This window comes from Pinus tabuliformis, chromosome 6 (assembly GCF_031772625.1).
Source record: "Pinus tabuliformis cultivar Carrire ecotype Pingquan chromosome 6, CPIR1, whole genome shotgun sequence".
Classification (NCBI taxonomy): domain Eukaryota; kingdom Viridiplantae; phylum Streptophyta; class Pinopsida; order Pinales; family Pinaceae; genus Pinus; species Pinus tabuliformis.
Genome location: NC_142292.1, coordinates 1,722,280,687 through 1,722,305,059, shown reverse-complemented (window position 1 = coordinate 1,722,305,059; position 24,373 = coordinate 1,722,280,687). Strand labels below are relative to the sequence as shown.

The window sequence follows — 24,373 nt, the reverse complement described above, 5'->3', positions numbered from 1 at the left end:
TTGGTCTTCATTGGAGCAGCACAGGAAGACCATAATGGGCGGAAGTCGCTGAGTAGTTGAGGAGTAGCAGTGGGCAGAATGAAAGTTATTCACAAACGGAGTTGTGATTATTATGCCCTTGATGGACTAAGGCACAACTAATGAGCATATTGGACAACCAAGGTTTAGTGGCTAGATGGACTTGGATCGTTGATAGCGGCAGTGGTATAGATCAAACAGGTATAGGGTACGATCGAGAAGAGTTGAGAGAGCATGCGACAACTAGATGGTCAAAGTATCTTGTTGAGGGTAGCTTGTTTGTCGATGGATTGACACCAAGCCCCAATTTGTATTCTTGTACCAATGGATGTATGAGGCCCATTATCCCTGGTATGGGAGCCCTAGATTGTTGTATTATTCAATTGGATGAATATAACGAAGTTGGGTTATTGTACAAAATTGTAAAATGTTGTCTATATTTTGTGCACTAGTAGATTTACTGTTGTTTATATTTCGCCGTGAAAAGTAGCTTCGTTGTGATTCTTGGTTTGGTAGTGTCAGTGATTTAAGATTCTCTCTCAGACACCAAGGTCGTGGAAAACAACATGGTATTAGAGCATATCTGAGCTACTTTGAGGGACAATGAATCAGAGTGTGCACAACGAAGCAACTTAGAGGGAGTTGTGAGTGTCTAGATCATGGAGTAGAGGGTTCAGCTGAAGACATGGAGATGTGGTCTTGATTGGCTTGACAACAAGATTGCCTGGGAGTTTTGGTGGATTGGTGGTTAGCCTGGTGAACAATAGTTTATTGCAAGGCAAGTTGTTGATCATGGACTTCCTTTGACTTGCCATGGATGGTTGGGACAAATAGAGGGTTTCTTTGGCTTGGATGAGATCAATATGATCGAGATGACTTCATGTGATGGATTACAGAATGGCAGGCTAGAGTCTTCATTGGATCATGATGTTGCATATCCAAGATTGGAGGGATTTGCACAAGTGGTATTTGATCCAAGAGGATGAGTGCTTGCAGGACTGAGTGAGTGGAGATTATGTAGACTCGAAGGGAGTCTAGCCTCAGAGGGAGAAACCCTATGGAGGTTTGGGATATTCAGGTTCAGATTTGATGAGGTAGAGGCACTACTGAGATTGTAGGGTTCATTCTATAAAGTATGCTACAGTGATGGACGCCAAATGGGCTAGTGTCTTCGACTGAAGATGGTTACTTCCTAGTCTTGGAAGTACCTCCCTCACTAAGAGGGAGTGTTGAATTTTGTAGCTTAGGAGGTACTCCAAGCCTTGAGGATCAAGGGTTTGAAGGAAGGAGCTCCACAAGTGCCCTTGTAAGCTTGAAATCCAAGCTTGGGGTTTTGCACCCATCGACGTTTGGGCCAAAACTATGACGAGATTGTGACATGTGATGGATGAGGATGATAGTAGATGGCGAGACGAATCCAAAGCATCGAGAATCATCCAATTCCGAGTTGTCGTTGAAGAGATATTTATTTTTGAAGTTAAGTGTGGGTGAAGATGCCTACTAGGTCAAGTCAGCCAGATGTTAAGGTGCCCTTTAGGGTTGTTCATTGACACCCACATAAAGACTATAAAAAGAGGAGAAGTGTGAGGACATTTCTCACATCCAATGTGCATCTTCTCATGAGAAATATAGCTCTGAAGTAGCCACAGCTCAAAAGGACAAGGCCGAATGGGAGAGAGGTATGTTTTAGGTCTTTTTCATGGTCAAGGAGGTCCGAGCTAGAGCAGAGAGGCAACCACATGCCTTTAGGGAGTTATGGGCAGTGTTTTGTGATGTCTTAAGAGTGGTTCTTCTCCTTAGATCAGGCCGCAACCCAATAGAGCATGAATAGGTAGGCCGCAAACCTCATTTTCCTTGGAACAAGTGGGCCATAAGGCTGCCTATAGCTACAGGAAGGCCGCGGGCTTTGTCTCCTTTGAACAAGGGGTTGAGAAGGCTTATTTGGGGTCAGATTTAGCCCAGAAACTCAAAAGGTTGTGGACATAAGTTTGTAAGGGAAGGCCACAACTATGGAGAAGGTCTTGAGGTGAGGAAGATGTGTTGTGGCAGTGTCCCAACATCCCTAACCAGAGGTTTAAACCTACAACAGTCGACATCAACCCATGAAGAATCAATGATGTGTGGTTTATGTGTTTGATGTTGAGTTAGATGCTAGTGGATGAGGTGTGTGGACATCCCAAGGTTCAGTCACATCAACAACTTATGTGTCATGTCAAGAGGAGCAACAAGAGATTGCAAAGCAGAGGTATGTTAGTCCTCTTGGGTTGATGTGACTTGTAGGTGAATGGGTGTCCTAAGAGAAGTTTGTTGACAACCACGAGGAAGAGCTTCGTAGGTGTTGGACGCCCTAACTAAGAGCATATGCTACAACGAGGATTGGTCTCTCATGGTCCATTGGAGCGCAATGTGAGAGTGGACCAAGTGTCGACATTGGATTGGGAATTTATGGTATGTTGGAGGACAACGTGATAATGCCCAAGTTGGAGCCCGTGTACACCATCTTCATGGACTTGGGGAAATCTCCCCAACTCCCCCTATTTTAACAAGAAATCTAAATCTTTTTCTCTTTAAGGGAAATGCCCCAAGGTTTAGGTCACCCCCACACACAAAATCTATCTTTCAAATGATTCCATTCCCTCTACATTCAAATAGAAGTTAGAGAATAAATAGATCCTTAGGCAAGGTCAAGTTATAATCACATCACTAAGATCTAATCACTTGTTAACATATAAATAAGGTTTGGTGGGCCTGCCCCTTTGTCCATGCTAAGGAAGAAATATCAACTCTTATTCTCCCCGCCTTTCATTCACATTCAACATAATTGGAGGAACAATTCAAACTAAATGGAAACAATGCCTTTTGGTGCATGAAATGCTTTATAAATCGACTATATGTCACAATTGTCACGCAAATAGGATTATTCATAACATACATACACATATCCAAACAATTTAAAAGAAGGTTATTGACATGGAATAAAATACCAACACATGTATACACCACACTAACAAGAGCGTTATTGATATGGAATAAAATATCAACACATGTATACGCCATACTAACATGATAACCCATAACATCTCATTGATAAGACCAACCAATCAAAGATGATAAAATAAAAAATATTAAAAATATACAATAACATTAACACATTAACTTATATATCAATATAAGTTTTTAAATTTAAAATACTTTTTTTTTGTAAGCTTCGTAGGACTACATGTTCATCATGTCCAACTTCTCTCCCCGATTGGTGAGGATAACACAAGATTTGAACCCAAGACTTCCAATTCGGTGAGACTTCATTTCCATGGGCATTGCCAATTGAGCTACCCCAAAGAGACAAAATTTACAATATTTTTAACATTAACTAAAAACCAAGTTTATAAATTAATAAATTCCTAATAAATTCAATTCATACTCAACAACCCCACTTTTTTATTGGTTGCCCCTGCTCAACCTCCTTGCTTGTGGTTGCTTTCTAAATCTAAGACAAACTTAAAAGACAAGCGACTTGATCTCGAAAGCCTCAACTTCACCTTTTTTCCTCAACGTTTTGGCGGTATTACACATTTCCATGAAATAACGAAACCTAACTCACTTTAATATTATAGCCACAACATTTGAATAGGGTTGACAAAAGGTAATATTCGAAGAAAGAGAGGGAAAATGAGAGAGGAAGGGTAAGGTACGACACTTGACTTAGATTGCCAAAGTTGTTGACCCTTGACGTGGGGTTAGCATCTAACTTCCCGGACCACCACAGTTTAATTTCACCAATATTTTAGGGCTCGTGTGGAGTGGATAAATAAATAAAGCAATGATGGCGCCCGTGACTTTATACGAACGTATATACGGTAAAAGTTCCCGTATACCATTTTTCTACGCCTTATGTTCATCGTAGTTTTGTTCCCGCCCCTGTCGCCCGAATTATCTACTAGCGCGCTTATTCTTTTCTCTTCTCTGCTGTTCTTCCATTCTCAGAGCTCAGGACGCTTTCCCTGTCTCTTGCCATCAGGGACTTTCGGCTCTTCTGGCTGCTGGCACGGATCGAACCGCGGATCTAACATTCTCAGAGCTCAGGACGCTTTCCCTGTCTCTTGCCATCAGGGACTTTCGGCTTTTCTGGCTGCTGGCACGGATCGAACCGCGGATTCAACATTGGTAAGTTTGAACCGCTGCAGCTGGAGCTTTCGATATGAAGAAGAATAAAGGGTTCCATTTCGATTGTTGTCGGAGCGGCGAGGGCTGACGAGGGAGATCTGAGATGAGCTTTGTATATTAAAGAAAAATGGAAATGGATTCCCCGGATAAAAGAAAAATGGAAATGGATTCCCCGGATAGAAACGTCAACACTCCTTCTTCAACTGTCCAGGTACCAATCCAGCAGAGCTGCATTTATTTCTTCTTCTTTTCAGGTTTCTTTAAGGTTTTGTATATATATATATATGCGTTGCTGTGCAGAGATGTGAGTCTGAACTCATTTGCAAGAAACATACAGCAGAACCAATAATATAATCTGAGATATCAGATGATGCCTCAAAGCAGGGTGATGGTGTGCCATACATAATGATATTCTGTCAGATCATATATAATGACACGCCGACACACTGAAGACAAATGTGCACATATGTTGTATTGTAGAACATAATAGCAGAAACTATATATCATTGATATGCCAATAATACGATGTGAAGGTCATTCTCTGCACTAATCAGATGATGCTATGTATATGAAATCCTCTATAGCTGGCGTTGATCGAAGAGATGAAAGGAATTTTTCATAAGAGCGGAACCAAAAGACAAAGACCGAGAGACTGAGGCAGAATGTTGAAGTCGAGCGAGGCTTGTAGACTGACTGGGAGAGTATAGAGAGTAGCGTGAGTCATCCAAGCTTGAAACAGGGAGACCTAATTGTCATCCGAACCCTCAGATCACAGTAGCCATCCGAATCACGAATAAAGAGCTCAACCAATGTGGAACTAATCCTTTACGCATTGGACTGAAATTGAGTCTCTAATTAGAGCTATCAAAATTAAAGGGTTTTCTCCCTCTTTCTGATTTGAAGATTTCGAGACCCCTTTCTTTGTGCAGCATTCCACAATCCATAGAGTCTAGTCAACAAAGATCTTCCAGTGATTGCTTTCTTTTTCCTCTCTGGCTCGGGCTTGTCCTCTTCTAGCTCTGATACAACGTTAATTTTAGGAACATGTTCTTCGCATAGGGTAGTTACTTCCCATTTTCAATCCATTATATTTCCACTAGCAATCACATAAATCTTTTTTTGACAGTAACTGAAGAAAGAACATAAATAAAAAAATGCTAAAGACAGACCAATGCAGACCAATGCAAAAGGATACAAGAATATGGCTCAAGCCAGGGAAAAACCCCAAGATGGAAAACCTTGATCAATTATTCTTATTATTACTGTCAAATGTGCAGCTAATGTTCGGCAGAGAGGGTACAATAACACAAGGTCAAGATTGACTTGCCAATCACTATCACAGCTCATAGATGCAATTCTGAAGCTGACAAGATATACCTTCTTAGGTTGGTGACATACTGCAGAAGAAGCTTGAACTGGTTAGGGCAACTTCCAGTCTATCAAGGAGCGGCTATAATCTGATCAATCAGGACAGCCATCCAACTAGCATTCAAGGCTACAAGAATACATTAGATCATAGGTTGTAGAATACTGCAGTTGCTGGCTGCTCCTGGTTAGGGCATGTGGCACACTGCATCTGTCCTTACATATTCACCCAAACAACCTTTCACAACTGCGGCTCTCCTCCAAGACAGTCAGTCCTCCATCCGCTACACGACAAGGCTTAATCCAGCCCCCAAACACATCTTGATGCCAATCTGCCTTCACTGAAACAGGTCAGCGGTCTACCTGGGCAGAAATTTACCCTCACGGTTCACTGTTCAGCAACATAATGCCTGCGGCCTACCTGAGGAGGACTTCAGAAGGTGCGGCCCACCTAAGAGATGGTTTTCACATCATAAGAAATGCATCTAACTACTCCAGCTATGCCCTTATGCCTGCGGTCAACCTCAGGAATAACTCGGACCTGCAATGGAGGATAAACATACCCAGAATAATTCATAAATAAGCTCAGACTTGCTTCTAGGAGGCTTGGCCTTCTACTAGGGGACTCAGGCCCTTCAAACAACCATGCACACATGTCATCAGTCACAGTGGAAAGTGAACCACTCACCCTGTACACCGTGCACCTACACGGGAAAGTGAACCACTCACCCTATGGTCTCATAGCTCAATAAATACCCCAAGTCCCCAAGAGTTCCCAGAGGTCAATGTTCAATCTTAACCAAAGATCCCTTCATATAGGGGATAGAGCCAGGCTGAAAATCGAGACTAGATCTAGGTGATGATATTGCTGACCGAATCGTCAATGGAGTGTCATAGCTCCACCCAGCAGCATATAGATGTATACACATCTTTCTATAGACCTACTGATTTACAGCAGAGATCTTAGTAGTACTACGCAATCCTTTGCTTCTTGCATATCATGATGAAGAAAAGATTTAATTGTTCTTACTCCCTATTACTCAGGGAGAGCACAAGCCTAAGCTTGTCTTTCCAGAGTGCAAAGAGTCCATCTGACAGCCTGCTCATTGTAAGATCCATCCACTTAGTAGATAATTTATTAATGTAATCAAATCCTGGTAGAGTTCTCCCATAAACAGGAATGTCCTTTGCTGTACCATATAAAGTGGTATCTGTTGTTAATATCTAAAATACGGGATTCTTTGAATCCTACTCTGTAATATACAACAATGTGTGCATAAATGGCTGCTGTGGAGTTTACTTAAATGGCCATGCTGGCTGCTTTATTCATTCAGCCTCAATGGAGTTCCTAGTGGCACAAACTTCAGTCTAGCAATGATTGATGGTGCACTAGATAATAGGGTCACAGGGATATCTCAGCAAGCAACTGTCCAATATATGAGCCTTATCCATAGACATAAACAGGGATCCACAAGATATATGAAAGCAGACCAGCAGCTTTTAAGTGCAGGGAACAATGCAACATGGCAAGGTCTTCCACCTTGACTTTAGGACTCAACTTCTTCTTATATTGGTAAACATGAGGATCATCATCATCAGTCACTGTATATTTATACTCTAATTGACAAAGCTCTTCCATGCATAAACATCGAGATATTTGCAACCTATCCTTCCGAGGTGACAGAGATCATCGGAGTTGTCATACCCAACTGACATAGCTTGCATTTATAAAAAATTATTGGGTAGGAAAAGTCATTGGGGATTTTTGTCTCTCCATCTGAAGCGAAGCTTCAGTTGTTCATCAAGCCCTTAATCATCAAATTACTTAAATCATGATTTCTTATTCAAACATCTATATCTTTCTTCAAGGCACCTCTGATTTCTTGCTCATAAGGGCTGTTACAAGAAACTGCTCAGACTTCCAAAGGTGCCAAAATGACTGCTACTAACACGGTTCCATCAGGTGCTAGGCTTCTTCATACTGTCCCTTTTAATCTCAGACTTTAATCTGAAGAAAGCTCAGATTGGAGTTGTAGACTTAACTGAGAAATATCCTTTCCAGAGGTACTCATTGTATTATCCTTCAACAGTCATCATTTCTTCTATCTTAGTTACAATTGGTATAGAGCACCCTCGGATCTGTTCCTTCACTCCAGAAGATTTACATTTCTTCATTGGTTGCGAGGGACCTTATGGGTATGCATCTGATTTTTTCAAACACTGGCTAGTTCCCGAGAGGAGTATGGCTACAAAGATCACACTGTTCTTTAACTTTCTAAGGCAGTATTTCTGTAGCATATGTGCCTACAACATACCTTTTCATACAGCACCAACGATCTGTGAGGACTTATGGTTATAGGTGTTGAAGAATAGCATTCTTGACAGAAGAGGTCATACCAGACTTAGTTCTGTCTGGAGTATGATCAAAACAACATATGCCAATGTGAACCTGACTGAAAATGAAATGCCAGAATAGTGTTCTTTATCGAAGAGGGACAGAAAGTCACATATACTGCAGATGACATGTCAATATGGCTTCTTATAAGTATACAATGTGGATCAACTTACTCGTTTGAGAAGATAATACACAAATCTTAATCTGATTGCCATGTCTTACGCATGATTCAGTCAAACCGAAGACGTTGTCTGCCATCTGTAGCTTTTCAAGCTGTCTTCCAAAAGATGAAGGGTTACAAGATGTACCTTTTCAATAAGTGTGCTAAGATTCCATAATTCAGAAAGCAAAACTTAAAATGCCAAACACCCAAGATTAAATTGCGAATATGTTTCAATGTACCTCAATTAAGTGCACAGATTATAGAGGCGAATGCCCTTACGGCATGTCCCAAATCTACCATATAAAAATTCTGCAAATAAAGCCGAGTCACATCATTCAAAGTCTGGCATATGAAGGATGACACAGTTATTGTCACAGGTACTAGGCTGAAGTTCTGGCTCAGGAAAAAAAAACTTCAGGCAGGTCGAGAATTGCATCAGAAAAACCTCCGAGTTTTTATTGATATCCCAACTGAGAAGAAGGCCGAGACAATCTCCAATAATAGGTCTTCAATGCCACAACGAAATTCCATCAGAGATGCTTTGTCATAATAAGGCCAAATGGCCTCAGGAAGTCCGAGCCAATTTATAGAAGTGCCAACGAAAGATCTTCAAAAGTTAACCCAGAATTTCGACTTGTTTGAAAAATAACTGAGCTTGGTATGGGCTATTAGATTAGACCCTCAGTCCTCCAGATCATGGAATACATGCCCTTTAGAAATCTTCGCTTTTTTTATATAAGATTTAAGCCTAGTCACAGATACTATGGCTAGAGATCATGTCCAGAATGAGGCCTTGATCTTTTAGAGATTCTCCTTCCTTGCCTTTAGAAATCTTCGCTTTCTTTATATAAGATTTAAGCCTAGTCATAGATACTATGGCTAGAGATCATGTCCAGAATGAGGCTTGATCTTTTAGTGATTCTTCTTCCTTGCTAGGGCCTGCGCTTTTTCTTGCTGTCCAATAGTGGAATTTTGGCCCTAGTTGCCAATTTTAACACCAAGCTCTACCCACTTGATTTTTCTATGAATCTATATTAATGGTCGTTTACAATGTTTTTCAGAGAGGATGATTTGGTGTACTATTGAAGAGAACTAGATGCATCGATCCTTTTTCTTCCCGTCTTCGCACTTTTATGTTGTTTTGATTTGTTTCTTTCGGCATTGATAGATATCCTAAACGCGTGATTTTATTTTGCAGGGGTCACCATTTTTCAATTACCTGTGTAATCTTTCACCAATTAAACCTGTGAAGTCAGTACACGTTGCACAGACCTTTTCTGAACTCAATTTTCCTCCTCCACCAGCTGTCTTCACCTCACCTCGCGTTCCTTCTCAGAAGGAGTCAAATTTCTTGAAAAGGTGTACCCTTTTCTCACCTTTTGGTTGAGCATGATAATCATACAATGCTAACCAGTCAGTTTTGTAAATCAAATATTATTTTTTAAACATTGAGTAAATGATCTATAACATCTGCTCTGCGACTGCAGGCCCTACCAAAAGGACACGAGAGATGAAGAAAACAAAAGTGATAACCCGCCATGTGAAACAGTCAAGGACTTTGCAGTGCCCATGTCTGATTGTGATGTGCCAGCTTCCCTTAATCCTCTTGCAAGGAAAAATACAAATTTTGATTCACTTGCATCAGACCAAACAAAATGTGAAGATAATACGATGTCCACATTTGCTAGCTGCAGTCCTTCAAAGCTTCTGGAAGAGTATTTGGCCGATCCGGTGGAGGAAGAAAACTACACAGTTGATTCGTCCAAAATTCATTTAAAGTCAGCATCTTCTGGATTAGTTAACACTTTAGTTGTGGATTCAGATAAACCACAAGAGACTTCTGATCAGTGCAGCAAAATGAAAGACACGGAGATGATTGAACAGTCAAATTTTCCAGAGGAATTTCTGGGTACTGGTAAAATTGCCTCTGAAGCTGAGACATCACAGGGAGATGAGGAAGGCACCTTTTCTTTGAACTCAGAAGGAAGCATGAAAGCTTCAGTTATCAGAAAGATGGGACATGTTGGTCAAAATGATACTGAGGGGTTGTCAAGTGTCTGGTCAGATGTAGATAGTCACCATTCTAATACACTATTGTTTGCAAACAACTGTGAAACCTCAGAAACAGGTGTCAGCCATGATGAAAATTTGGTGGATCAAACAACAGGTAGTTTTGCCTTCATTCTATCCAAAGGCTCAACCTGCGAAATTGAAGAGTGGCAGAAGGCATCATCATCTGCAGATTGCTCAGGTGCTTTCCTTCAGCAAGGATTAAAAGACATAGTGAATCACTCTGACAGGGCTTGTAGAGAAAGCGATCTTGATAGTACTCCACAACTGATGTATGACTCTTTCCTGGACACAAATTCAGCTGGTGATCCCAATGTGAAGTTGGACAGTGAACAAAAATGCGTAGTGGAACAGCAGACCTCTTTTGGATGCAAGGTAAAATGTTTCTTTGTTTACATTTATGATTTTAGGAAATTTTCACATTTAAAATCTGTGGATATAAGTGTACCGTGCATTAAATTCAATCGTCATTGCAAATCAAAATGCAGCCTGGCAATCAATCACAACGTGGCATACGCAGGCGCTGCCTAGATTTTGAGGCCTCAGAAGCTCAAAGGAAAACCATGAGTAACAGTTCCTGGAAGTCTACAAGTCTAATGCCTAAAACAGATCCATTGTTAAATTCAACTCATGATTCAGAGACAAATACTTCATCATCAGTCGCATGTGAAAAAGGTGCGACTTCTGACTGCAAAGCAAATTGTTCCGTTAAAGAGAGAAACAGGTGCAGGCATTGGAAGAATTTCTCAGTCTACATCTAACGTACGGTTCTCCTCTTTCTCGTCCAAAATTACTGAACTTACGTCGGATAAATCTGATAGTAATGTTCGAAATAATGGAAATACTCCTATATCAGTTAATATTCCCTCTGGCATTGGTTTACATTTAAATAGCCTTGCCACTACCATGTCACATAATTCTGGAGTTAATACGTTAACGTCAGCAAAGGTATCTGTTAGCACACAGGGGATGTCGCCTTCATCTGGTGGAAAGGAGGTCTCATCTGATGTTGTAGGAAGCTCTCTACCTTCTGCAAGCTCAGGAGGAAATATCTCGGTAGGATCAAACTCAAACATTGCTTCTGGGATGGTTGTGTCAATGGTGGAAAAGACTAGAATAGACCAGCAAGAATTGCAGTCATCTGGAATGACGCAGATTGGAGTGACAAGATCGACTACCTGTTTTCGATCTGTAACTGTTGGAATAAAGCCATTGCAAAGTAGGTTACCTTTCAAATCTGAAGAGAGAAACTTAAGTCCTCTTGGCAAGAAGAGGCCGCCGCTACTAGACATTTCTCAACAATCTTCACTTGGTATGGGGGAGGAGTTCAGTCAAAGTAGTCCCAGGAAGAAGAGGTAACAGCAAATTGTTCTAATCTCTTTTGGATGGTTAACTGACTATTTTCAATGCTTTTGTGGTGTAGAAAATGGTGAAATCGGTTGTGTTTTTAACTCTAGTTACGCGTTTTGCTTTTATGCCCAGAAGAAAGTCTACCACAACTGGGGATAAAGAAGGCTGCAAGCGTTGCAATTGTAAAAAATCAAAATGTTTGAAATTGTAAGTTCCTGTGAATGGAAATATATTACCTGTCCCTTTTCTTGTTTTCATTGAAAATGCAAGCTTTTTTATTGAATTCAAAGGGTTAGCACATTTATAGAAACTAAGTTGGATCAATTTATGGATCAAATATATTGCTTCGACAAACGGTAAACAAGGTTAGTCAATCTGCTGTTAAATGTTTTGATTTTTAATATATGTACGCTCTGGTTAATATTGTATTGTTTCAAACTGACATGCTAACTTATACCTTTCCCAGATACTGTGAGTGTTTTGCAGCTGGAGTATACTGCGTTGAGCCTTGCACGTGCCAAGAATGCTTTAACAAACCTGAATATGAGGACATGGTTCTTGGTACCCGCCAGCAGATAGAATCTCGCAACCCCCTCGCTTTTGCTCCTAAGATTGTTCGTGGTGCTGATTCTCCACCAGCAAATGGGGTGAGAAATTGCTTGGAGATTTTTGTTTTCATGTTTGTTCAATTGAGCATCATTTGAAGGATTTCAATGCTTACACACCATTGTATTTATTCAGGATGAGTGTAGTGAGACTCCATCATCTGCAAGGCACAAAAGAGGATGCAACTGCAAGAAATCAATGTGCCTGAAAAAATACTGTGAATGTTATCAGGTGAGTAACCTCATTTTGTAAGGCAATGTAAATGTGAAATTGGAAGGAATATTGCACATCGTTCTTACCAACTTCGATGTGTGTATTTCAGGCTGGTGTTGGCTGCTCAGACGGCTGCAGATGTGAAGGCTGTAAAAATGTGTATGGCAAGAAAGAAGGTAAGAAACAAACTTATTGAGACCAATAATATCTAAAATCTTGTTTGACTCTATGTATGATGCTAATTTTCAATTTGTGTACATCTGTAGGAGGATCAGATGATATAGAAGAGAATGAAACTCCAATTGAGGGATGGGACAAGGATTCTTTAGAGGAGAAGACTGAAGTGCATGATGTTGGAAATGATATCCTGCTTTCTGAGCAACAACATGCCAAGGATCTTTCACCTTTAACACCATCTTTCCAATATTCTGGGTATGAATCTGCACAAATCATAAAGAGATTGCCTTTGGTTGTTCTTGTGATTTGAATGCTGCCCAACATCATCATTCAATCTGTTCTGTTTGTCTTCATTAGAAATTAGTAATTACTGGGTTTTTATTCCTTAATTTTCATTGCCCGCTGGACGAGTGTTAGATTGTTAAAGCGTATATGATTTTATCAATCTAATGTCATAGGGACTTGCACGGTAGTAGCCAAAGATTTAGGATATTGGCTAGAGAAACAGCATTGCAATGCATATTGACAACCAAAAGCTTAAACTTTAACAGCTGAAATACGATTATACACACAGCAATAGTGGTGGTACATCACTTTCAGTATATATTCCAATAGATGAAAGAGACAACTCATAAAATGATGACATGATTTCTGATAGAATAGACTCCTAGTGGCATGTCAAGTAATTATGCGATGCTTTATTTGAGTTAATGAGCCTGGGAGTCTCACATCTTCAAATCATGATCTGTGACTGGATTCAGCCAGCACTGATCGGGACCCAGTAGTTGCTGGGTTGCTACAAACCCGAAATGGTTGCCGCAATTATCAACCAACACTATTAATCAAATAATCATAATTGCCGATTACTGCCACGAACACACAAGGCATATTTTAGAACTAGTATCAAAATGGGTTTGCCAAGTTAACCAGCCCCAAATAATCAAACCCATTATTGTTATTATCGCTGTTGTTTCTTTGGATTACTCGAAAATGATAGACTATAAATTACTTCATAAATTGTAGGATATCTCATGCAATTCTTCTGTACTATGTTCAGTCAGGGAAAATCATCTGCCAAATTGAATTCTTGTGGAAAGAAGCATTTTACTTCAGAAGACTTAGAGTCTCCAACAGTATCTCAGCCTTCTGCAAAGCCACCAAGGTCACCAGGAAAGATTCTAAGACCTACAAAAGGGCTACAAGGAAATATTTCTGCTATCCATAACCGTCAGGCCGGATCAAGAACCTCAGCTTCTCCAATCTTTACTTCAAAGATGGATAAATCAGGGCAATTCTCACCTCAATGGGACTGCCTTGGTGATATTTGCACACTCACTCCAATGCTTCATCCACCCATGAGACCTTCTGCAACTTCTACATCTAGTGTAGACGGGATTGATGTTTCTCCTTTCAGTGGACAACAGAATGAAACTCCAAGCATGAGCAGTCGTCCATTAGCTTCCAGACATTCTTGTCATGTAGGATCATCCCTTGGCTTTCGCCAGCCAGCAGCACGTTCTCCAATTTGTACCTCGGATAATATCCATTGGCAGACACCTGTAAATGCAAAAGTAACCCCTGTGACACCTGCACTTTCTAGTACGGTTTGCATTGCAGGAAATAAGCTTTCAGATGCATCAGATTTTGACATGCAGTCGCATGATGTATCTTGTTCTCTGGAAGATGACACTCCAGACATCTTGAAGAACAATTGTTCTCCCACAAGGGGCTTAAAGGCAAGCTCTCCTAATCAGAAGAGGGTTTCCCCACCACATAATTATTGTCCAAAAGAGATGATGAACAGGCGACCAATATCATCTCCTGGTATTAGAAGTGGCAGAAAGTACATCTTGCAGTCAGTGCCTTCATTTCCACCTCTTACTCCTTTGCCAGGCGAGGGGCAGGCGAACGAGTAAACACGAATAAGCAGAAGGTGCTATGTTGTCAGATTTTTGAATTTTTATTTAAAATAGTTTATATTCCAGCAGATGTATTTTAGTCTTCTTGCAGGACATACTGGTCCATCATTGAGACGACTGCTTAGAAGTTAGTTGGTACGGCTTGACTTTTCTTATTTGTTTCGATTCGGTGCTTTGGGTAGCTTAAATAGCCTCGTGTCAAGCTTTTATGAGCAGTCATTTGCATGGCATGCCTCATATTGTGAACCAACATTCTTGAACTTTTCTGGAATTTCGGAACACTGATCTTGCTGCCCCAATAATCATGCGCTGGAAAGAAGGGGGTGCTGCTAGTGGTTAGTTTTACAGAGCTTGATCGGATCATTTTAATGCAGTAGGATTTTCATGTCGTAATTATTCTGAATCTTTATGGAGTAGCTAACACTAAGATCCCCTTTGTGGATTTTTCTTATTAGTTGCAGGTCTTGTCTGGAACTTGTGATATTTATTGTACTTTTACCAGCAGAGGGTGTGTACTACTGACTGATCTGTTATTCAAGATATTGTCCAGAGAAGATGCCTGAACAATGAATTAAAGGCATCCAGTACTGAGATTTCCTTTAAAGTTGTTTATATAATCACTACATATTGTAATTAAGATAGGGGCTTCATGATGATGTCTTACTATAACAGGCAATGTATCAGTTATGTCCAATGATAATTTCTCATGCAAGCTTTGAAGCTATAAATTTGTTTTCTATTAGTTTGTATTTTTGGCAGATACAAGTGGCTTTTTAACAAATCCTTGGGTGTGGTGTATTGCCTGAAATTGGCTAGGCAAGTGACTGCATTTTCCTTTCTGAACTTGTTTTAAAATGCTGAACGTGCTACATAATTTTGTGAAGGCTTTAGTTTCTGTTATTAACATAAAATTTTTGTGAAAGTTTGGTCCTCCTCTGCACCACTAAGTCAGTATAACATAGAAGTATTTGTGAATATTTGGTCCTCTGCACCTTTAAGTCAGTGTGAAGTATTTAGGGAATTTTTGTGAAGTATTTAGGGCATTTTGTTTCTGTCAAGCTGTGAACAGCAAGTAGTACATTCTAATAGTTCTGGTTATTCCTCAAAGTTTTGGAAACTGCAAATAGAGAACTAGTATACCGCCTTTCTCATAAGTATTGTTTTCAACTACGGTATATATCGTTTCTAGCTAAGCTTGTGCCTTTTACTGCTTTCCAAAACTAAACTACCAAGCATGCACTTGGTGCATATTGGGTACAATATTGTCATGTGCTCAATCGACACTTATATTTTTATAGATGCTGGAAGTTGCAGATTGACACCATTAAAATCTAGCGTTTTTTTATTTAAGTCAACATTCTTAAAACCAGTGGAAATTTGAACTTTATATTCTTTTCATTAATTGGGAAATAAAGACATTTAATTCAAGTAGGCAAAATATATATTATTTTCATTAATTGGTTAAAATTAAGACATTTAATTCGATGAGACAACTGCTCAAAACCAGTCACTCATATTAGTTATTACCAATGTAATTAGAACTAGAACGATACCGGCAAAATCAGTTCCGGGGCTGTATCGATCTTGTTCAAGGAAAGGCACTGGTAAAAGCCAGTTCAATAGTCAACCGGTTCGTTTTGTATAAATGCCGAAACTGAGAGGGAAGTGTAGTCATGTTGGGACTACATAAATTCATTTATTTAAAATCAATAAATAAGTTATTACTATAAATAGAATTATAGGTTTTAGGTTCATACGCATCATTTCATTAATGCAATTGTAATTTGAAAATTTTGAATTTCTCTTTTGAATTAAGTTTCGTGGTCCGAGTGTTTTTTTTTTCATCATGCCATGTATCTTTAATGTAGGAGGATACGAGTAATAGGAAAGTAAATTTTATCATTAATTTCGGTTTTTGTAATTTTGATGTTTGGAATCCATTTGAATTAATCTCATTTGTATTATAGTTTTTTTTATGAAATGTAAAGATATTTCAAAAATTGTTTTTTGTTTTTTCATTAAATAAAAATTCATCAAAAAAATACTCTTATATTAGAATTATTATTATTATTTAATTGAGAGAAAATTAGTATACATTGCTATCACAAAATTGGTTTTTAAAATATTTTTAAATTAAAATAACACTTAAACACATGCAAGATGGAATATAAAATTTTACCAGAAGAAAATACAAATCTTTCTTAATGTCTTCCAGTTTTTGAATATTTCGAAGTAAAAAAAATCAAAGCTAAAAAAATATCCTTAATTTCTTAGTTAATCATGTTTTTTTAGCCTCACGGTAAAACCAATTTAGAGAAGAATGTGACATTGGTCCATCCAATTTGAAGAGGTTGCTTGTGATTCACTCATCTTTATTACTTTGCATCACCATTGGTGTTTGGTTCACCATTTATGTTATATGGGAGAAGGAAAAGGAGGTTGTTTGGAAATGCATTGTTATGGGGTGGTATGTTGTATATTTTTGTAATGTTATTGATTTTGTATATCAAAAGTTTTGATTTTTATGATATTGTTTTTTGTTTTTTTTTTACATAATTAGTTGTTATTTGTATTCCAAAAAAAGATTGGGAGACTGAGTGAGTTTTAAGTTTGAGGGCGAAGCTAGGAGATGATTGGGAAGACAAAATTTCCCTTTGTTTTTGTCATTTTTGACTTTTGGAAAACAAGACTAAGTAAAAATTTTAACAAATCGAGACAGACATAAGCAGTATTTGCAACACATCTTTAATCTATGTTAACATGGTTGATCTAGCGGGTTGTTGAGTCTTCTGGTTTGCTGTCGATTTCAGCATTCCTGGGACTTGAAGAACTGATGTAGTGTTTAGATCTTGCCATATCGTGGATGTTGGGAGTTGTATTAGTGCATTGTGTGGAATGAGAAAGACTTGGAATGATTAAGTGTTTTGTCCAGCCGAAGAAGATATAGAAGAGGATGGGCTAAAAAGGAGTTCGATTTGGAGAACAGAGGAACTGAGGGGGTAACCTTTTTGAGACGAAGAAAGGTAGAAAAAGGGAAGGCGCCGAGGGGAAGGGACGAGGGCAGAGCGCAGATCAGGGAACAGAGGGGAATGTAGGCGAGGGAGAAGCAAAGAGTAGCAGTGAGCTAGGGAGGCAGCAGAGACCGAGGTCCCAGCCAAGTAGGGAAACGGGGAACAGCAGCAGAGGGTTGCGAAAAAAACAAGAGAATAAAACTGAGCACATGAATGAGGGGGAATGCACGAATTTAAAGGATGAAGACCACAGAGGTGGAGGTGCAGAGGGGGCGACGGGACTGATGGGAGGAGATAAGATCTTAATCAGAGATATGATAAAGGAAAGGAGATGCAGTTGTTTGTTATAGAATCCCATGAAGATGCTGTGAGGGATAGGATCAAATGAAGTACCACAAATCATGATGAGGGAGAGGATTACGGGAGATGATGTTGGGATTTTCTATTATTGCAAAGAAAATTGCCTTTGGGTTTGGCACAAGCTCTGTTGGCACGAATGTCAGTTTCTTTGTTGAGCGAGCAGAGCACATGGAAAAATCTAAGTTCCATGTTTTGATGGGTTAGAGCTTGACACCGGTTAATCGTTTGCTGAAGGAAGATATTGGATGCCTTTTGGTTGCAAACCATGAGACTGATGATTGTGGCTGAGTTTCCAAAAATCAACGCTTCTTTAATTCCAAATTTTTGGAGTTGATTTAGACCTTGATAGAGGGTAAGAGTTTTTGCCCTGTTGTTGGATAAGGAGCACAATCCCCATTCATAAGTGGCTATAATGCTATCACTGGGATTGTAGATGACTCTGCTTGCACCTGCTGTTCTTAGGTTGGATTTAGAAGCTCCATCGAAGAAGAGATAGTGGAGATTGTTGCCTCGGAGCCAGCGAGAAAATTCTTCCTTGTTTCTTATTTTCCAGCTATGATTGGGGATGCTGGATTGAATGCTATTATTTTTATCTAACAAATAGCCAATAAAATCCCTTTCCTCAACACAGAGGCCAACTACATCAATTTTCTTCAGATTTTTGGCAGAAATGGTTTCTAACGTTAAACCTTTTGCCTTACTGCAGAGATTCCTTATGATGGTTTCCTTGTTTTGGAAGATCATACGGTTCCTTGCCAACCAGATTTTCCACAGAAGGGCATAGGGGAGGGCATCCCAAACCCGTTTGGCTATATTGTTCTTCTTATGCTGCCAAGGATAACTCTTCTTCCATAGATTCAGAACCTCGCCAATGGAGTTTTGGGAATTCCATGGAAGATGATCGTTGGGAAATATTCATTTCCAGCAAGAAATTGCAAAAGGGCAGGTGATAAAGAGATGCTGGATGGTTTCTTCTGCTTCTTTACAATTTGGGCATCGCGAAGGTCCTGCTATACCTCTCTTTTGCAGATTATCAGCAGTGAGAATTTTCCCTTTCAAGAGGGTCCAGATGAAGAATTTGATTTTGGGGATTGCCTCGGATTTCCAGACAATTTTCCAATGAGTCCAAGTAGGAGCAGGATATTACTTGTTACATAAGTATTGATGGCCAACTTGAATTGTATAGTTGGAGAGTGTAGGATCCCATCGAAAATTGTCGATGTCATTTTTAGTTATGGGGGCGATGCTGTGGAGATGAGCTTGAAGGATGTGAAAGCTCTCCTTAAGATCTGAGGGTACCATATCTGCGAGTGGGTGTCCCATTGTGAGATTTGGTCCAGATAATGAATTCCTTTATTGAAAAGAAAGAGTAGGATCTTATCCGTACTTGGTTGGCTGCTGATAGATTGATTCCACATAATTTTGTTTGCACCAATTTTTATACTGCTGCCTCCCTTGGGGACTTTGGAGTTGTTTTGGGCCAAAAAGGGGATTACTTTTTTGCATAGTTTCCATATTTTTGAACTGTTTCTAGTGGGTATTTCACAGTCCAAAAGCTGCTGTCCTGGGCAGCTTAGATATTTGACTTCTAGAACTTTTTTCCACAAGGCGGCTTGCCAGATTAAGCCTTGTAGAACCCCATTGCTGCACCTTTCTCTTCATCTTGTCTATAATTGTGTCCTAGATCTCAGCTTTTAAGGGCCCAATGCTCACAGGCATTCTCTGATAGGTGAAACATTCCTAATTCAATTTGCAAGGGACCTCGAAAGTGTTGGCTATATTATGGAGGGAAGGCGGGGTTGTCCTCTAGGGGAGTGAGGATATGGAATGGGTTGGAGGACGAAGGAGGAGGTTGGGAAAGGGGCTGGTCTACCGGTGGAAGGGAGGGATTAGAGAGGGACGAGGAAGATGGAATGGAAGGATTACGAGCAGAGCCAGCTTCAGGGTTTGACTTGGGGGTTGGGGCTGCTTTCTTTTTCTTAACTATTTCCCAATGTTCATCTTGCGAAGTGTTCTCTACATCAACTAATTTAGTACAACGGTTAGCAAAATGTCCATATTCATGGCATACCTTGCATTTGAAGGGAATTTGTTTGTAGTCCAATTGTTGAATGTGGGTCCAATCATCCACCTTGAGCTTGATGGCCTATGGAAGTCCTTTGCCGAGATCTACTTCTACGCATATGCAAGCACAAGCTTGCATATTGTCTTTTGGTTCACTGTGGTCAATGTATCTGCCCACAACATTCCCAATAGCTCTGACCGATTCGTCTCCCCAGCAGTGAAGAGGGAGGTGTGGAAGCTGAACCCACACAGGAACAACACTCGGAATATCCAACTCGGGATCAAAATTCGGAGTCCATTTGTTGAGATATAGTCCTTTTGAATCCATGAAATAGGGCCCATTCCTGAAGAACAAGTCTTTGTCTTCTCTAGTTTCAAAATGAAAGGTGAAGTACCCTTTTCCACAGAATCGAATGGAGATTTTCCCTTGAGTTTTATCAAACCAATTCCTTTCGACCCATCTTTGAACTATTTTCGGCGATGGCCAGAGCCTAGTAAATTGTCCAATGAGTCCTCGTTCTGTCAGTGCAAGAGCAGCCATACGAGGCAGAGTTGGGGGGAGATTGACTTCCTACAAAACATCGAGCTTCTTCACGAACTTGGAGATTGTTGGGCGAGGCCTCTGGGGGGGTAAGGACTTAACCAGATTTGAGAATTCCTGTTGAGCAGCGGCTGCCTCTGGTGAAGCTTCCGTAGGGGCCATGGCGGAGAGTTGAAGGCGAGGCGCGATCAGTCGGCGGCAAGGGTTTGAACTAGCAGGGGTGCGCGCTTGCAGTATCACTAGTTCAACAATCATAGGGCACTCTTTTGTATTCTGTAAAAATAAATTTGTGTATGCATTTGAATAAGTGAAAGATGGACAATTTTTTTTTTGGATATAGTTCAGGGGGTGGGGGTGCGTGTGGAGAATGTTGTAGAAATAATCATGGACAATGCCTCCAACTAGGTTGTGATAGGAAGGTTGTTGGAGGAAAAACACTCTTCCAATAGGTGGACTTAATGTGTAACATGTTTGGACCTCATGTTGGAGTAAATGATAAAATTAGTAGGTGAAGAAATGCGTAGAACTAGTGGAAAACATAGCATGAGTTTTGAACTTGAACACTCGGGTTAAAGAGCTTGTTAAGTTAACCATTATACAATTTGCAAGGAACTTTTTTATGTTGCAATCCATCCTTCGCACATCTAACTTGGAGAGGATGCTTTCTCGTGACGAGTGAAATACATCTCAATGGAGCAAAATGTTGAAGGTATAGACATAGTTGACAATGCTTGAAAAGTCTTTGGAAAATGGTAGAAGAGATAGTACAATTGTGAGCCCTTTGTGAGTCTTGCAAATAGTGGACGGTTAATTTAAATGAGGCCATAGATATGACCAAAGAAACAATAAAAACAACATCTTGTGATAAAACACAAAAGTATTTTTTTGGAAAATCATTAAATGATAGATGGAACAAGCAACTCTATTGATTTTTATATATGGTTGGTTATTGATGTAGTTTCTTTTGTTTTTTGAAAGCATTATTATACCAAAGGGTTTGAAACAAATTGATAGGCAAAGAAAAGATAGTACAAATATACAAAACACACGGTTTTTGATTTCAATACATAAGATGTGATACACAACAAGCTCCTACATTTCAATTATAGTATTAGTACCTTCGATATGCATATGGCTATACAAAGTAGATCAAATGATTCAATAAGATTTTTTTAAAGTTCTCAGTGTATTATTTAATGTAAAAGTCAAGTCAAAGATTTAAACACACTTGTTGAAGTGTACTTGACTTCAATTTTTTATTGTAGTATTGACAGAGTTAATTTTGTAACCAGTTCCTTGATTTGCAAACGTTTGCAATTCAAATATTGAGTTAGACAAGTGGTGCTTTTGTGTATTTTTTAAAAATTTACATAACTCTTGTTTGAAAAATTAGTTTGAAGTGATTCAAAGGGCATAGTGAAACATATATATCATTGTTTGATTTCAAATGGAGGCGGAACATAAAACATCATGCAAGATATACAATATGAAAATAAACAAATGTAGAGACTCATTTTTGAGCTTATACACACTAAGAAGTAAAACTCTTTAGAACAAAGATGTTTGAATGATATGGTTTAATGTTCAATACAACTTTGTATTAAGTTGCAACTAATTGTCGAACAAGACCATTGAATCAAGGAACTTAGTCTCCGATGGTTTTGATCCCTCCTTAGAGTGGGTACTTTGAGATTGAACCAGTAATTTTGAAGAATCACAATTAGATTGTTTTTCTTTCTTGAGTTTCGATAGATCGTATTGGTCTTAATGGACGTTAATCATCATCATTATCACATATATATGAAAAATAAAAATAATTTAATTTATTAAAAATAAAATTATATATATTTTAATTAAAAATATATAATAGATAAAAATTTGGGTGATAAATAATTTGCAGAGAAAATAAAGAGGCGTTGTTAATCAATTTTATTGGAAATTATATGAATTTATATTTGATTTTCTATACAAGTAGGTAGTTATTGGAAAAATATCATGATTGAGGGGTGTCTATTTTCATTAGATTTCAAACCTAGGTTATGTGATCCATTTTTTCAAAATATTAATTGCATACTTCTCACTTGGATTGCAACCTATAGATCCAAGAAATAGAGTATCAAACCATTGTTCTTTGTATCAAATTAAATAGCCAACTTTGCCTTGCACTATGCTATGAGTGTCTTTGAACTTCTTGAAGTGTAAGATCATCTACATATAGGGATAAAACAAGTAGAGTGTAATCATTGAGTAAATAATAAAAAATAAAATTTATAGATTTTCGTTTAGCGAAATTCAAACCTACAAAATGCTCATCGATCTTCAGGTACCATGCACATAGTGCTTGCTTCAATCCATAGAGACTTTTTAAAATTGTAAACATTTGTCTTGTTACCTCCCAAAATCACACTTAAGACATTTAAGTCTTTGAATGTGCAACATTAGGGACACTTAGGAAGGTTGTACTTTGTCACAACAACCTTTTCTCTCACTTATGTAAGTTATTTTCCAACACAAAGAGGGGAACCCTAAAAAATAAATTTTGATATTAATTAGAAATAAAGGGATGGTTGACTAGCAATATTAGTCTCTATCTATTTGGGTGATGGAATTAAGATCAAAGAGAAAAATGGTTTGGATATGATGGGGACAGTGTGGTTAAGTCATTCATGGATGCACCATAATGAAGCTGATGGGGTTAGCCTCTCTCGAATTTGATGGCCAATGGTGAGGGAGGTGAGTAAGACAATCTCTCTTTTATCGGGTCCTCCAGAACTGTCGGGGAATTCAACTATGTGGTTTTATGGGGAGTAGATGAGCAAGTGCTACTCCTGACATCTAAGGAAAAAAAGAATATGTTGATCATACTTTGTCTATTGTGCATTGTTTGGGAGGAGGTTTGGCAGGAGTGAGTTGCCTTGCATTATCTTTGCCTCGAGCCATTCCTTATGACTCTTTAAGAGTTGGTTGACTAAAGCACGGTACTGCATTTGCGAACTAGTCTTGAATGTACCAGTCTATTTCGGACTTGGGGGGGAGGTTACCGAAAGCCCCAAGGTCTCACCATTCTCCCATTTTCTACAAACTGAGACTGTGCTTGTAGCTTGTTTTGACTAGACAAAACAACCTAGAAGTAAGATGTAATAGTTCTAGAAACCCCAGGGTGAATTGAAGTGTGTAGGATTTGAGATTTGCATGTAAGATATCCCTGATAAAAAGGAATAGTTGTTTCTAGTCTTGGTATTGGAAAAGAGTAGAGAGCGATTCCTTGGAATCCCTGTAGAGATAGTGGAAACGTTCTTTAATCTCGCAGTAAATAGGGCACTTGAAGACGATGCACCACTTAGTCTCTGGCTCCAGAAGATAGCACACCTAGAAAATTTTGTTTGATTGAGGAATATGATGGTCAGTCTCGATTCTAAGACAATGCAAGCCAACCTTAACCCTAATCTCCCTTTTATAAGATCTTGGATATCAATGGTTGAGATTATTTCTAAGTCACGTAAATAATTAAATTATTTATCAATGAAAAATGACTTAATAGTCCACAATAATTAATTGACTTTAATTATTGTACTTTTCCTAAGTTGGACTTAGTAAAGAAGACATAAGTCACTTACTCCACCAAGCAAGCATCAAAAGAGGCAATAAATCATCTTCCACATCAGGGAAAATTTTAAGAACCCCCCTAAATTTATATGCATGATAAATGAGAAAATCCCCACGAGACATAGAAAAAATGGAAGGTGATTTTATTATTAATATAATATGTATATATAATTTTTTTGGCGAATCTCACACCAGATTATATTATCTTGTAAAATCCTGGTGAATCACTAGCACAAAATGGTGAATTGATAAGAAATCGAAGGTTTGTTGTAGTCTCTTGGCGCTAAGAGGGTATTCAAAAAGAAAATGTAAAAGAACTTGATAACATTACTGACGAATCAGATGAGCTTG

General features: G+C 39.0%; 1 protein-coding gene across 1 annotated transcript; it reads left to right on the top strand.

The window, feature by feature from the left end:
- The first annotated feature begins 3,951 nt into the window (after window positions 1-3,951).
- Window positions 3,952-15,177, top strand: LOC149265692 (uncharacterized). The gene is given in 11 exon segments (XM_089429675.1): window positions 3,952-4,393; window positions 9,304-9,464; window positions 9,593-10,550; window positions 10,664-10,828; window positions 10,830-11,530; window positions 11,658-11,732; window positions 11,992-12,172; window positions 12,267-12,362; window positions 12,454-12,520; window positions 12,611-12,776; window positions 13,579-15,177. Coding segments are annotated over 11 exon segments (3,513 nt in total). The 5' UTR covers window positions 3,952-4,309; the 3' UTR covers window positions 14,438-15,177.
- The last annotated feature ends 9,196 nt before the right edge of the window (window positions 15,178-24,373 follow it).